General features: G+C 31.9%; 1 protein-coding gene across 3 annotated transcripts in view; it reads left to right on the top strand.

The window, feature by feature from the left end:
* LOC102601920 (uncharacterized) overlaps positions 1–15,291 on the top strand; it is a 30,354-nt gene that overhangs the window by 1,186 nt on the left and 13,877 nt on the right. For all 3 annotated transcript variants that reach the window (XM_006365384.2, XM_006365385.2, XM_006365386.2), the window contains exons 2-4: positions 12,295–12,655; positions 12,791–12,920; positions 13,820–14,126. In XM_006365384.2, coding sequence (XP_006365446.1) covers positions 12,295–12,655; positions 12,791–12,920; positions 13,820–14,126 — 798 coding nt within the window. The remainder of the gene's footprint in view (positions 1–12,294; positions 12,656–12,790; positions 12,921–13,819; positions 14,127–15,291) is intronic.

The following is a 15,291-nucleotide window of genomic DNA, read 5'->3' as shown; positions in this document are numbered from 1 at the left end:
CCCCACCCCATTTTTTTTTTTTTTTTTTTTTGGATAACAATGTCCTGGATTTTCGTTCTTTCCTACTTCTGTAATTCTGTTAGATATGTGTATTTTAAATTGAGAATGCCAAGTAATAAGCTGATTTTAGCTGTTCAACATCTATACACTTAGGTGAAATCGTAGCGCTTAAAAAGAGCTTGTTTGATGTTTCTGGACTAACCCAGTAGGTGAGATTTCTTGGAAAACTAAGTTTGAGTGGATGATATAAGAAAGTTAGATGGAATCAAAGTTTAGTCACCATTTCAAATGTAATTGGAAAGTAGCCACTTTTTAAGGGGAAGTAATATTTGGACAAAAGTGCCCCTAGTTAAAATACGGAACAACTCTAGCTCACGGTGCAGAGTTTTAAATCTCTTGTGTGCATTGGCCATCCGGTGGAAGAAATAGATGCTCTTATCACCTGCTTTAGCCGTAAAATACTTGATTTTTCTTTCTCAAAAAAAGAAAGAAAAGTCTTGATTTTTGCCTCCATGATGATTCTTCATATTTAGTAATTTCCTCAAAGTTCATTGCTATGTTGTCTTTGTGTAGCAATTCATCATCAGTAGGTTTGTTTTAATCTTGCTAAACATCAAGAGTTGTTAATTAATTCAAAAACTCTGTTCTTCTCCTTGCCAAATTGCCATAATTGGTAGCATTCCACTCCATTAATTTAGCTTTCAAAGACTTAGCTTTGTTGCTAAAATAAAGTCTGGATGACGCTGGAATGACCCACCATGTTTTAACCATCTACCGCCAACCCCCAATTAGCAATATTGAAGTATGATTTCCTTTGTTCCCAATCACCACAAGTAATCTGAAGAAGATAGTGGTCTGATGTGATTCTGGTCACCAGAGATTGTTTGATCTTCCTGAAATATTCATCCCAATCAGTGGAGAAAAAGAACCTGTCAATTCTTGAGGCAATGCCTTGGTTGTTACCCTTGTTCCATGTGAAAGAGCCCCCAGACAGTGGTGGATCAAAGGGCAGAAACAGAAGATTCACTGTGGGTGCACAGGAATATACTAAAATCCTATTTGGATTGGCTTTTTTTTTTGGGCTTATTTTTCTCATTTTAGCTTTAAACCAAATGCTTATAAGCACTTTTTTAATTTACCCAAACACTCCAAAAGCTTAAAAGCTATTTTCTATCACCTTTCTTTTCATCCTTGTCATGGAGGAGCTCAGCAAATTGATATACAGTGCAGCTCAGGCAACATTGGTCCGCTTCCCACAAAGTACCTGGACTTATCATTGGAGGAGAAATACAAATCATTATCAATCTGGAACGAGGTTCTTGAAAAGATGGAGAAAAAGTTGACGAATTGGAAACTACAATACCTCTCTCTTGGTTGTAGAATCACTATGATCAACAGTGTTATTAGTGCATTGCCTACCTAAGCCTGTCGCTTTCCTGGCACCGTCCTCTATCTTGAAGTGTATGGACAAATTAAGGAGACTTTATCTGGAATGGTGACAAACAAGGTCACTCCTTCGCACTTGCAAAATGGAATATAGTTATTAAAGATAAAAGAATAGGGGGTTTGGGAATCAAGAACTTGAGGTGTCACAGTGAAAGTTTATTATTGAAATGGCATTGGAGATTCAATAAGGTAAGTAAAGCACTATGGAGGAGAACCTTGGTTGAAAACTTCGCTGTGGAGAATCAGTGGTGCACTCCTGTGTTACGTAGCCACAACACCTCATGACACGGGAGTCTGGAGGCATATTACAGGTTGCTGGAATAACTTTGAGGCAAATATGGGCTGCATTATTGGTAATGGAGGGAAAATATAGTTTTGCGAAGATGCATGGTTGGGCCACACTCCTGTTAAAGAGCAGTTCTTGGATATCTTTAGAATATCAGCTCAGCACAATGCAGTAATTGCAGAATTTTATTCAACACAATGGTGGAATCTCTTTTTTAGAAGGAATGTAAATGATTGGGAAGTAGAACGAGTATATCTTTTGCTTCAGATGCTAAGCAACAGAACTTTGGACTGTAACAAAGCTGATTCTACTAGATGGAAGGGGCAGCCCAAACGTCTCTTTACGGTCAGAAGCTGCTAAAGGAAGCTGGAATCAAGTAACAACAAGGTTTTTTGGCCTTGGAAAAAATTTGACTTAGCAAGGCACCTTTAAAGGTCTCATGCTTCTCTTGTATTGTGGCTAGAGAGGCTTGTCTCACTCATTCCAACCTTCAAAAGGGAAAATTCAGCTTCGTAGTAGGTGCCCCATGTGTGAAGAGCACTCTGAAAATGTGGGCCACCTCTTTTTGCATTGTAGAGTTACTACTCAGCTGTGGAGCATAGTTTTTGTCAATCTTACGCTTGTCCTGGTCTATGTCAATATCCACTAGGGAGCTATATGTTGGAACAAAGAAGGGATGCACAAGAAATCACAAAGGACTTAGAATACCATCCCTCAAGCCATAACTGGACAATTGTGGCAACTTTTTTTGAACTTGGTAGGACTAAGATGGTCTATGCCAGCAACAAGTTGTGAATTATTGAAGTGTTGGAACTATATTGGCGGTGCAGTGAGACAAAAGAAGTCGTGGGAACTTGTCCCAGCTTGTATATGGTAGACAATTTGGAAAGAGAGGAACTACAGAATTTTTGAAGACAAAAGCAATCCTGTGCAGAAAATCAAGATGAATTGTATTCTTTTGTTCCTTTTTTGGTGTAAAGAAAACTATGTAGAGGAGACTGAACCACTAGTTGATATGATAGGTTCCTTGTGAAGCTGTAGTCCTAAGCATGGTTGGGTTTTTGTAATTGTAGATAACACTGTCATGGTGCAGATCTAATTCATATATATCTATAAATATATACATGTTACCAGTTTAAAAAAAAAACCATCCCTCAAGCCATTCGGTGGACTGTTTGGCTTGAAAGAAATGACAGAATTTTTTAAGGCCATAGGAGAAATTTACGTAGTCCAAAACAAAACTGTCTTATTTTGCTAGCTCTTTGGTGCAACCTGGTTACATGATGTTGATGCAATTTCAGATAAAATCAGGGATCTGCACAAACTGTAGTTATGTTTTTCTCGCACTGGCTTAGTGCATTTATAAATCTTTGATTCTCACTCCCCCCCTCCACCATCACACATACACACAGTGCTAAGAACCCGAGGAGAAGCTGTTCGGTCCAGGAACTAGGGGTGTGCACTATTTGGATTTAACCGAAAAACCAAACCAAAATGGAACCGAATTCTAATTTGGATTGGTTTTTTGGTTGGGTTTTGGATTTATAATTTACTTTGTTTGGTTTTTTGGTTTGGTTTCGGATTTAGAAAAATAAAACCAAAAAACCAAAAAAACCGAATTATATATATAAACCAGTTTTATCACTTTTTAGTTATTGTCTTTCATTATGTTTTTGTTATATTTTATGTTTGGACATCTATAATTGATATACTTTTAAGTATTCTGGTTTACGTTTTACTTGTGATTATTAGAAAGTATATTTAAGAGATTTAATATAATTACTTCTCATATATATATATATATATATATCATAAAAATAGGAATTCAGACTAAAGGTTACGAAGAAATGAACTGTGGGAATAATTTATTAATATGCGTCGGTTTCATAGGTAAATTAGCCTCTAACAGTAGTTCCAAGTTTAAAATTAAAATAGACGATGCAGTAGGATTGATGGGAAACAAAGGGATAAAATTAATGAAACCTTTAAAAATAGACTCAGAAGAATATGCAGGTAGAGAATGAAATTTAGAAAAATTATGTAAAAAGGAAGTTCTAAGACCAAACGACCACCTTACATATACCAATAATAAAGGACAAACCTCAATCAGATTCACAGACTATAAATATACAGACCAAAAAGAAATAGATGAAGATTTGGATGGTAATGAGACAACTATCAACATGGAAGGCATGAATATTCAAAATATAAAAGAAGAAGACTATGAAGTAGATTTATCAATAGCAAAAACTAAAGAAATACCACAAGCAAATAAAACAACTTTATTTAAATGTAAAGATTGTAAATTAGGAGAAATAGAATTTTCTATAGTAGAAAAACATTTTAAAGAATGCAAATTCAGGACATATAATTATGGGTATAGACAAGAAGAAAATAAACAAGAAGACGAAAGTGATGACGAGACAACACGTAGTTTAAAGGAATTTATGGAAACCGCCTCTTCAAGTTCAAGCCCCTTCCAAAAGACAACCCTAGTACCACCAGTAGAATATACTATAGGTAACTTACCACGACACCGCGTCTTTAGACAAGACCCGGCTACAGAACCGGAAATGGTTAGACCTATAGGAATAAGAATGCCAATAAAAGCTCCCATCAAACTCCAAGATGGAGGAGATAGAGGAAAAATACTAAATATAGCAGCTCACGACCCTCAATTATGGAACTCAGTAAGACGTATGGAAAGGAATAGTAGTAGCAGACTATATACACCATTATAGTGAAACAGATGCAGAGACCATGTATAGGTACATGGAAACCTTTTTAGGAGAATCAATTAAAGGAATATCGGAAGCATACAAAGTAGCATACCCTCAAGAATTCCAAGAATTAGTAAATATGGGACCAAACCCATATAATTTTACTAATAAAATACACAGCCTAATAACAGGAGAAGACCCTAATAGCAGATTAGTAGTATTACAAAAGAATGCACTAATAAAATTAGAACAACTCAATATAACAAATTGGAGTCATATAAAGAACTTTTTAAAAGACTATTTTTACTATTGCGCTATAAGTGGTAATGCATTTGACCAAAGCTTGGGAATTTTTTTTTTAACAAACTCCGTGGAGCCTTAGGAAGAGAAATAGAGGAAAGATGGAACAAAAGAGAGGGAGTAATGCAAAACCCAAATGCAAATTGGTCTATAGGACATAAAATACAACATGTCATGGAAATATTACAAGAAAAATGTACAAATATACAAATACAAAAACAATTAAAACAAAACGAGACTGGTTTTTGTAAGAATATATATACAACACAAAGCTATGATCAAAGTACACCAAAAAGAAAATACAAAAGGACATATCAAGATAACCAAGAGTACAAACCTAGGAAAAAGTATTATCTAAGAAGATTTACGGCAAGAAAGCCTTACCTAAATAAAGATAGACACGTAAGAAAACATAATAATAACAAAATTTACAAAAATAGACTATCTTGTTTTACATGCGGAAGTGAAGAACATCTAGCTAATACTTGTCCAGGTAGAAATAACAGTAGAACGAGAAATGCCCAACTTATAGAAGACTTCCAAGAAACCCTGATAAATGTAGATGAATGCATGTCAGATAATGAAAACATATATTCAGTAATAAGTATAGATGCCATAGAAGGAAGACAACAAGATTCGTCTGATTCAGAGGAAGAAACTCTAATAAACGAAATAGGATTAGAAAAATTAGACTTAAACATCAAAGATTTTACTTTTGTTAATATACAATGTGATCACCAATTTTCTAAAGGAAAAGGGTTAGATAATCAAAGATGCTTTAATTGCACAGGATACCTCAGTAAAGACAGAAGAGCTAAATGTATGAATTGCTATATAGAAGGATGCCTTATGTGCATTGACAAAATATTTAACATCAAAATTATAGACCAAACAATAAGTACAAAAGAAAAAACATTAATATCTTTAGAAAAAAATGATTGATAGTTTAGAGGACAGAATAAGTAAATTAGAAAGGGGAAAAGAAAAAGCAGAAGAGAGAACCAACCAAAATACAACGCCAGAAGAAGAAATCGAACTTTTTAATGAAAAAGAGGACTATAAATCATTTGAGGGATTAATTTGTAATGAAGACAAGAAAATTAATATTATCAAAATATTAACAAGAATAAGGATTCAGGACTGCGAAATAGAAACTTTAGCTCTAGTAGACTCTGGATGTACAAAAAGTATAATAAATAGAGGTATCCTGCCTCTAGATATAATAAAAGAATTTCCAGAACTACAAAGCGCCATGCATATGGATGGATCTTCAAATGTATATAAACATTATGTTAGTAATGCTCAAATAAGTTTTTTAAACACATGTGCAGACTTTTATAAACCCACGTATAAATTAGAAAAAATATGGGTTAGAGATTTAAATATCAGAGTAGACTTTGTTTTAGGATTAGACTTTCTATTACATAACAATGGGAGTTGCCTCTTACTAGAGATGGAGTAATTTTTTCTAAAAATACTACCCAAACGACAATAACAATGGAATTCAGTCCAACAAAATCAAGATATCTTAAAAATGGACCTAACATAAGTACCTCAAAATGCGATAAAGGAGAAGAATGACTTGTACTAAAATACATATTATAGATGAAAAAGAAAAAATTGAAGAAATAGAATTATTAGAATTAAGCTATGCAGATACAAATATAGAAAAGAGCTATAATTTAATAGAAATAAATACAAAACTTTACAATTTCAAAAAAGGTTTGCAACATATAAGAGTAATAAAAAATCAAAAAGACCTAGATCAAGTAATTTCCATTCTAGATAAGTTAGAAATAATTGGAGAAAGACCCTTAAAGACATAGGTCAGCAGCATTTATGGTAAGAAATCATAGCGAAATAGTAAGAGGAAAAGCTAGAATGGTAATAAATTATAACAGACTTAATGATAATACCAGAATGGATGGCTATAAATTTCCAGATAAGACAAAACTAATAAATCATATACAAGGAAGAAAAATCTCTAATTTACTGCAGCCCAGACTTCATGATAAATTCAAATGAATTTGGAAAATACATAAAAATAGGAATTCAAACTAAAGGTTACGAAGAAATGAACTGTGGGAATAATTTATTAATATGCGTTGGTTAGATAGGTAAATTAGCCTCTAACAGTAGTTCCAAGTTTAAAATTAAAATAGACGATGCAGTAGGATTGATGGGAAACAAAGGGATAAAATTAATGAAACCTTTAAAAATAGACTCAGAAGAATATGCAGGTAGAGAATGGAATTTAGAAAAATTCTGTAAAAACGAAGTTCTAAGACCAAACGACCACCTTTCATATATACCAATAATAAAGGACAAATCTCAATCAGATTTACAGACTAAATATACCGACCAAAAAGAAATAGATGAAGATTTGGATGATAATGAGACAACTATCAATATGGAAGGAATGAATATTCAAATCATAAAAAAAGACGACTATGAAGTAGACATAGCAATAGCAAGGGCAAAAGAATTACACCAATTAAATAAAATAACATTCTTTAAATGTAAAGGGTGTAAACTTGGAGGAATTAAATTCCCTATAGTAGAACAACACTTTAAAGAATGCAAATTTAGAACAAACAATTATGGGTATAAACAAGAAGAAGATACCCAAGAAGAAAGCGATGAGCCGATGACGAGACAACACGCAATTTAAAAGAATTTATGGAAACCGCTTCTTCAAGTTCAAGTCCCTTCCAAAAGACAACCCCAATACCACCAGTAGAATATACTATAGGTAACTTACCACGACACGGTGTATTTAGACAAGACCCGGCCACAGAACCAGAAATGGTTAGACCTATAGGAATAAGAATGCCAATAGAAGCCTCTATCAAACTCCAAGACGGAGGAGATAGAGGAAAAATACTAAATATAACGTCTCATGACCCTCAATTATGAAACTCAGTAATAGATGTATGGAAAGGAATAGTAGTAGCAGACTATATACACCATTATAGTGAAACAGATGCAGAAACTATGTATAGATACATGGAGACTTTTCTAGGAGAATCAATCAAAGGAGTATGAGAAGCATATAAAGTAGCTTACCCTCAAGAATTCCAAGAACTAGTAAATATAGGACCAAACCCGTATAATTTTACTAATAAAATACACAGCCTAATAACAGGAGAAGACTAAAATAGCGGATTAGTAGTGTTACAAAAGAATGCACTAATAAAATTAGAACAACTTAGTATAACAAATTGGAGCCATATAAAGAACTTTTTTAAAAGACTATTTTTACTATTGTGCTATAAGAGGTAATGCGTTTGACCAAAGCTTGGGAAAAAAGCTTTTTAACAAACTCCCTGGAGCCTTAGGAAGAGAAATAGAAGAAAGATGGAATAAAAGAGAGGGGAGTAATGCAAAATCCAAACGCTAACTGGTCTATTGGACATAAAATACAACATGTTATGGAAATATTACAAGAAAAATGTACAAATATACAAATACAAAAACAATTAAAACAAAGTGAAAGAGGTTTTTGTAAAAATATATATACAACACAAAGCTATGATCAAAGTACACCAAAAAGAAAATACAGAAGAACGTATCAAAATAACCAAGAATACAAACCTAGGAAAAAGTATTATTTAAGAAAATCTACTGCAAGAAAGCCTTACCTAAATAAAGACAAACACGTAAGAAAACATAATAATAACAAAATTTACAAAAATAGACTATCTTGTTTTACATGCGGAAGTGAAGAACATCTAGCTAACACTTGTCCAGGTAGAAATAACAACAGAACACGAAATGCTCAGCTCATAGAAGACTTCCAAGAAACCCTGATAAATGTAGATGAATATGTCAGATAATGAAAGCATATATTCGGTAATAAGCATAGATGCCATTGAAGGAAGAAAACAAGACTCATCTGATTCAGAAGAAGAAACTTTAATAATGAAATAGGATTAGAAAAGCTAGATCTAAATATAAAGGATTATACTTTTGTTAATATACAATGTGATCATCAATTCTGTAAAGGAAAAGGATTAGATAGTCAACGATGCTTTAACTGCACAGGATACCCAAGTAAAGACAGAAGAGCCAAATGCATGAATTGTTATATAGAAGGTTGCATTAGATGCATTGATAAAGTTTTTAATATTAAAATAATAGAAGCAACCGTAAGTACAAAAGAACAGACATTAAAATCTTTAGAAGAACGAATTGATCGTTTAGAAGAAAGAATAAGTAGTCTAGAAAAAGGGAAAAAGAAAGAAGAAGAAACCAGCCAACAGGAAGTGGAAAAACCCAGCCAGATTATAACACCAGAATTAGAGATAGAACTTTTAAATAAAAAAGAAGACTACAAGTCATTTGAAGGACTGATTTGTAATGAAGACAAGAAAATTAACACCATAAAAATACTAACTAGAATAAGGATTCAAGACTGCGAAATAGAAACCCTAGCTCTAGTAGACTCAGGATGCACAAAAAGTATAATAAATAGAGGTATCCTACCTATAGATGTAATAAAAGAATTCTCAGAACCACAAAGCGCCATGCAAATGGATGGATCTTCAAATGTATATAAGCATTATGTTAGTAATGCACAAATAAGCTTTTTAAACACATGTGCAGATTTTTATAAACCAACATAGAAGTTAGAAAAAATATGGGTTAGAGATTTAAATATTAGGGTAGACTTTGTCTTAGGATTAGACTTCTTACTACATAACAATGGAAGTTGTCTCCTTATTAGAGATGGAATAATATTCTCTAAAAATACTACCCAGACTGCAATAACAACAGAATCAATCCCAACAAGATCTAGATATCTTAAAAATAAACCTAGCACAAATGCTTCGAAGTGCAATAACCATATCCCAGGGTGTGGTTAAAGAAGCAGGTATTAAGAACATGTGTTAAGGAAAATAGATGAACATAATAAAATAAGGAGAAGTGAACAACAATTAAAAAAAAAAGTAATTTTGGGAGAAATTACATAGATTTAGTAACAAAAAACTACTAAACTAGATAACGGAGCAGGAAGAGGGAGTACTGAGTAGGATTTTACAACATAATTTACAAACGCAGCTAATCCCAGCATCACAACCTAATTTTATTTAAGAATCTTATCTATTTTATTTAAACGTTTTTATTTGGTATCAGAGCATAAGTTACAATCCTGAACAAAGACCAATAATAGACTAATCCTATTGTTTAAATATATGCCAGCAAGAGTATATAAAAGAAGGCCTCGACCCTACGAGAGACAGATAATAATTGACCAAGAATATCATTGGTATCTTTTAAGAATAAGGAAAAATTATTCAGATATATACGACTTCTTAATAGAACAAAGACAACTATATTTAGAACATATAGAACTATACTCAGACATACTTTCTACTCAAGAAATAAATGCAATAGAACAAGAAATTAAACAGATAGATTTACAAATACCTATAATAGGAGCTAGAATTTACCATTATATCCAACAAATTTGGCTAGAACGATACGACAAGAAAAATAAGACCCTATACTTAGCATAAAAATAATACAATAGGAAGTATAAAGAAATTCGAATATTTAGACTTAGAAGTTATCGCAGAAAAGAAATATAGAAGATTAAAATTTGGATCAATAATCAAGTGTAATTTCGCAGACGGAGATCATATCTTACATAGCGATCATCATCATTTAAACACTATTATATATATATATATATATATATATATATATATATATATATATATATATATATATATATATATATATATATATATATATATATATATATATATATATATATATATATATATATATATATATATATATATATATATATATATATATATATATATATATATATATATATATATATATATATATATATATATATATATATATATATATATATATATATATATATATATATATATATATATATATATATATATATATATATATATATATATATATATATATATATATATATATATATATATATATATATATATATATATATATATATATATATATATATATATATATATATATATATATATATATATATATATATATATATATATATATATATATATATATATATATATATATATATATATATATATATATATATATATATATATATATATATATATATATATATATATATATATATATATATATATATATATATATATATATATATATATATATATATATATATATATATATATATATATATATATATATATATATATATATATATATATATATATATATATATATATATATATATATATATATATATATATATATATATATATATATATATATATATATATATATATATATATATATATATATATATATATATATATATATATATATATATATATATATATATATATATATATATATATATATATATATATATATATATATATATATATATATATATATATATATATATATATATATATATATATATATATATATATATATATATATATATATATATATATATATATATATATATATATATATATATATATATATATATATATATATATATATATATATATATATATATATATATATATATATATATATATATATATATATTGACATTACCAAATTAACCTAATATAACTTTGATTATGTTTCTAATTATTGGTATAACCGAATAACCAAACCGAAAAAAAACAAACCGGAAAGAGAAAAACCAAACCAAACCATATTTATTTTGGTTCGGATTGGGTTACACTTTTTCAAAACCAAAAACCGAAAAACCGAATGCACACCCCTACCAGGAATCGTGTCTTCCCCACAACTCTGTGCCTCCTCCCTCTGCAACCACTACCAATATTCTTGTCCTATTTGATTGAAGACCCCTCACCTCTAGCTTGGGTCTCCAAATTGCCGCTTCTCTATATAACAGTTCACAGAAACCCGATAACTGCTCCTGTTATCTCCTGCTCATGAGAACATGAACACTTGCATTGTTTCATCAAAATCAATTACAACACAATGGACTGTGCGCTTTCTATCTACCGCTTTCCTGTTCCACCATTAGTTGGGTTATAATATATGATATCAGTCCTTAGTAGAAACCCTTCTTTTAAGTCCAATATCAGAAAACAAGCACTCACTTTGCTTAATGCATGTGGCGAATTTTGTAAGTTTAAGTCCAATATCAGAAAGCTGACTTGCTTTCTGTTTTGGTAGTATGCCTTTTCCAGATTCTAAGATTTGACTGGATGATAAAATTGGTATCTTTGTGAATTATAATCACATTATTCTCACCCTTGCCTTGCCTTGATGATTAAGATAGTATTTTCTTCACATCACTGATTGAAACTTGAAAGGACAAGTAGCAGGCGAGATCACGAAAATGGTGTTATGCTAGCAGACTACTGTAGTGTTTTTCCTCTTCTCTTCTGCATCACTCACCTACATATATAAGTGTGTCTGCTAATATTCATTTCTCTATGACTTAAGGTGCTGTAAATTTTACTTTCAAGTTATTATACTTGCATTTACTTCTGACATATTTCTTTCTTGAATCAGCTAAACGATATAATATGGGGCGAGACTGGTGAGAGCGATGACCACATAGTGCCACATCCTGATGGAAGTGAAGGGAAAGCTCCAGCTTATGGAGATAACATTAAGAAGAAATGGGATGTGGAAGCTTCTAACATCAAGCCTACTGATCAGAAGAAACCTACAACTAAAATGGATCTGAGTAATATTAAACTAGATGGCAGTTCCAAACATGACACTGATGGACCTACTATGAAAGCTGGATGCAGGATTGAATTGGGCACTGATCTGTCATTGACCAATGCTACGAAGAGTAATCAAGATTCCTCGGGTGCTGAAGCATCTAATAATCTGACAGAAGTTCCAAAATATGAATGTCTTAGAGGTGCTAATGCTAATGTTTCCAGCCTTTTGCATGAAATAAATAACCTGCAGTCATAGTTAAAAATTGGACTTTTTGTTAATCAAAAAAATAAACAAAAGGTACAAGTTGGATTCAATTGTTTATCTTTGTGATCAGATGAAAGAAATTGGCTTGGTGATGATTCTCGAGTTTTTCACCATCAGAATGAGGAACTGGAGCAAAGTGATTTTATTGATTATGGATGGGCTAACATTGGAAGTTTCGATGATCTTGATAAGATATTTAGGTAGACATCAGTTTTCTCTCTCTGTTCTTTCTGGCTTGTGTATCGTTGAAATATATAGGTTTGTATGTGAGTTCACACTTTGAAACACAGTTGTTTTGGCATCCCGTCATTTCCTTTGATCAATCTGTTTGAGAGTACTAAAATTGTAAATGCACTCTACTAGGCTTATAGCTTCCGTATAGGTTTTCGTGTCTCCTTCATTTCCATATTTCCTCTTTCAACTGATTTAAAATGCTTTACTTGAGTCGGGGATCTATCTGAAACAACCACTCTATCTCCACGAGACAGTAAGGTCTGTTTATACTATAACCCTCCTTGGAGCCCACCTGTGGGATTACACGTGGTATGTTGTTGTCGTCTCATTTAGGAATGAGCGCAATGAAGGTTGCACTAATGCTCTTTTTAAACTACCTTGACTCCTAAATGATGTCATTGTTTCCATAATTTCTCTCTTCACCACATCCCCCACCCCCCGCTCCCCCCATAGCTTCCTTCATCTTGCTCTAATTTCTCCCGTATTTGACTAAACCTTGTCCTACCCAAGATAGGTTTCCATTTCTCCTTTTCTTTGCACAATTGGGGAAAAAACCTATTATTGTCTCCTTTTCCCCTTCCTATTGCTCCTATATGATTTTACCCACTTCTATGGTCTCCAATTCTTTTTTGCATTAGCTGTACTTTGTGTGTGCTAGATAGGAATATATCTCAACTATTGTGTGTTATGCTGTATACAGTAACAAAGCAAAGTATTCTAGATAGGAATATATCTTAAAATATTGTCTGTTATGCTGTATACAGTAATTCCATAAATGTGTGTATATATATATATATTGATGTAATTTAGGTGATCCCTGATTGTATTCATCTGGCTCAAAATCCTCAAATGTGACATTTTGCAGCAACAACGACCCACTGTTTGGAGATACAAGCCTTCCTAACACTCTCGATCTATGGTCATCTTGTAAAGATGTTACAAGCAGCCAAGATAAGTCTGTTCCCCTGTCTATTGACTCTCCGAGTTTGGCGCTAGGATCTCTGAGAATCCCATCCAAAAGATTAAAAGTTAGAGCAGAATACAGGCTAGACCAGGAGAAGTCCTTCACTGGTGATGAAGAGAATGTTAATGATATCACATCTAATGTGCATCTGTGCACTGATGCTAGGGAGCATGCTGGAGGCAAAAGTATGCTTTTACCGAAGGAAAAGGTAATGACACTGGATCTTAACTATCTCATTACAATTGTATTTTTCTTCAGTATGTAAATAGTTTTATTCCATTTCAAGCTTCGGGTATTTATAATGTTTTAAGCAAAAAAAGGATACATATTGTAGCTTGAACAGAATTGGCAAAGCTACTTCATATAGCTGGTGAACTCATCTTGTTAGTTTCTTCAGATTTGTAAATAGCTTTTGGTAAGAGAAGTTATGAAGTAAAGAATGAAGATAAAGAATTTCATACATAAAATTGCTCCGTGATTCAAACCTTATATTTCTGCAAAAGAGCAATTAAGACATCTTGTGGGAAGAAAAGACAGTTATCTACTTTTTGATGATTATGACCGCGTATATTTAAAGACAATACTGTACATAGCCCTCTCTCTCACCTGCCGTTTTCTTTTTCCTTCCTTTGTTTACCAGAAAACTGTAGAAAATTTGGTTCCTTCAATCAATAATTTGGTATATTATTCATTGATCTTTTGTTAATTAACATATAACACGTGTCCAACTTTGTAAAATTATACTATAACATGTGTTCAACTTTGTAAAATTATAATATAAATGGAAAAGTGAATTCATAGGGGACCCAGAATGTCAAAGACGTGATTGTACTTAAACTCAGGCTTTCAGGAAAAATGGAAGCTTCCCAATGCAGTTGATTTTTACTTCCTCCTTTTTTTCGTTTTTCTATTTATGTAGGTGGTATTTTCAAATGGCTCTAGAAACACTATTCTTTTATAAAGTAAACAATGTTAGTAATAGTCTTTCTGAGAGACATGGTCAATGAGGATCCATATAATTGAGTCCAACTTGTTTGGGATTGAGGCGTAATAGTTGTTGTGGAAACTCTCTCCCATGTACAAGAAGTATATGAAAAAGTAGAGAATCTACAACATAATATGATTCTTTACGAATGATACCCAATCATCTATATATACTGAACCCTATGTTGCGCGGACTCTTCATTTTTGCGGCCGAACCCGTCTCGACGCGACACTGGTGCGGGCGCGGGTGCGGGGTGCGTGTCGGATTCGGTCAATCCGATCCGGATACTTTGACCAAAGCCGAGAAAAAAAATGGGGAAGAAGAGATAATTTCATGGATGGAAAAAAGAACAAATAATTCAAAGTTTTTTTCTTGAAAAAGAAGAGAG

This window comes from Solanum tuberosum, unplaced genomic scaffold (assembly GCF_000226075.1).
Source record: "Solanum tuberosum cultivar DM 1-3 516 R44 unplaced genomic scaffold, SolTub_3.0 scf00541, whole genome shotgun sequence".
NCBI classification, from domain to species: Eukaryota; Viridiplantae; Streptophyta; class Magnoliopsida; order Solanales; family Solanaceae; genus Solanum; species Solanum tuberosum.
This window is presented reverse-complemented; position numbering and strand designations above follow the sequence as displayed.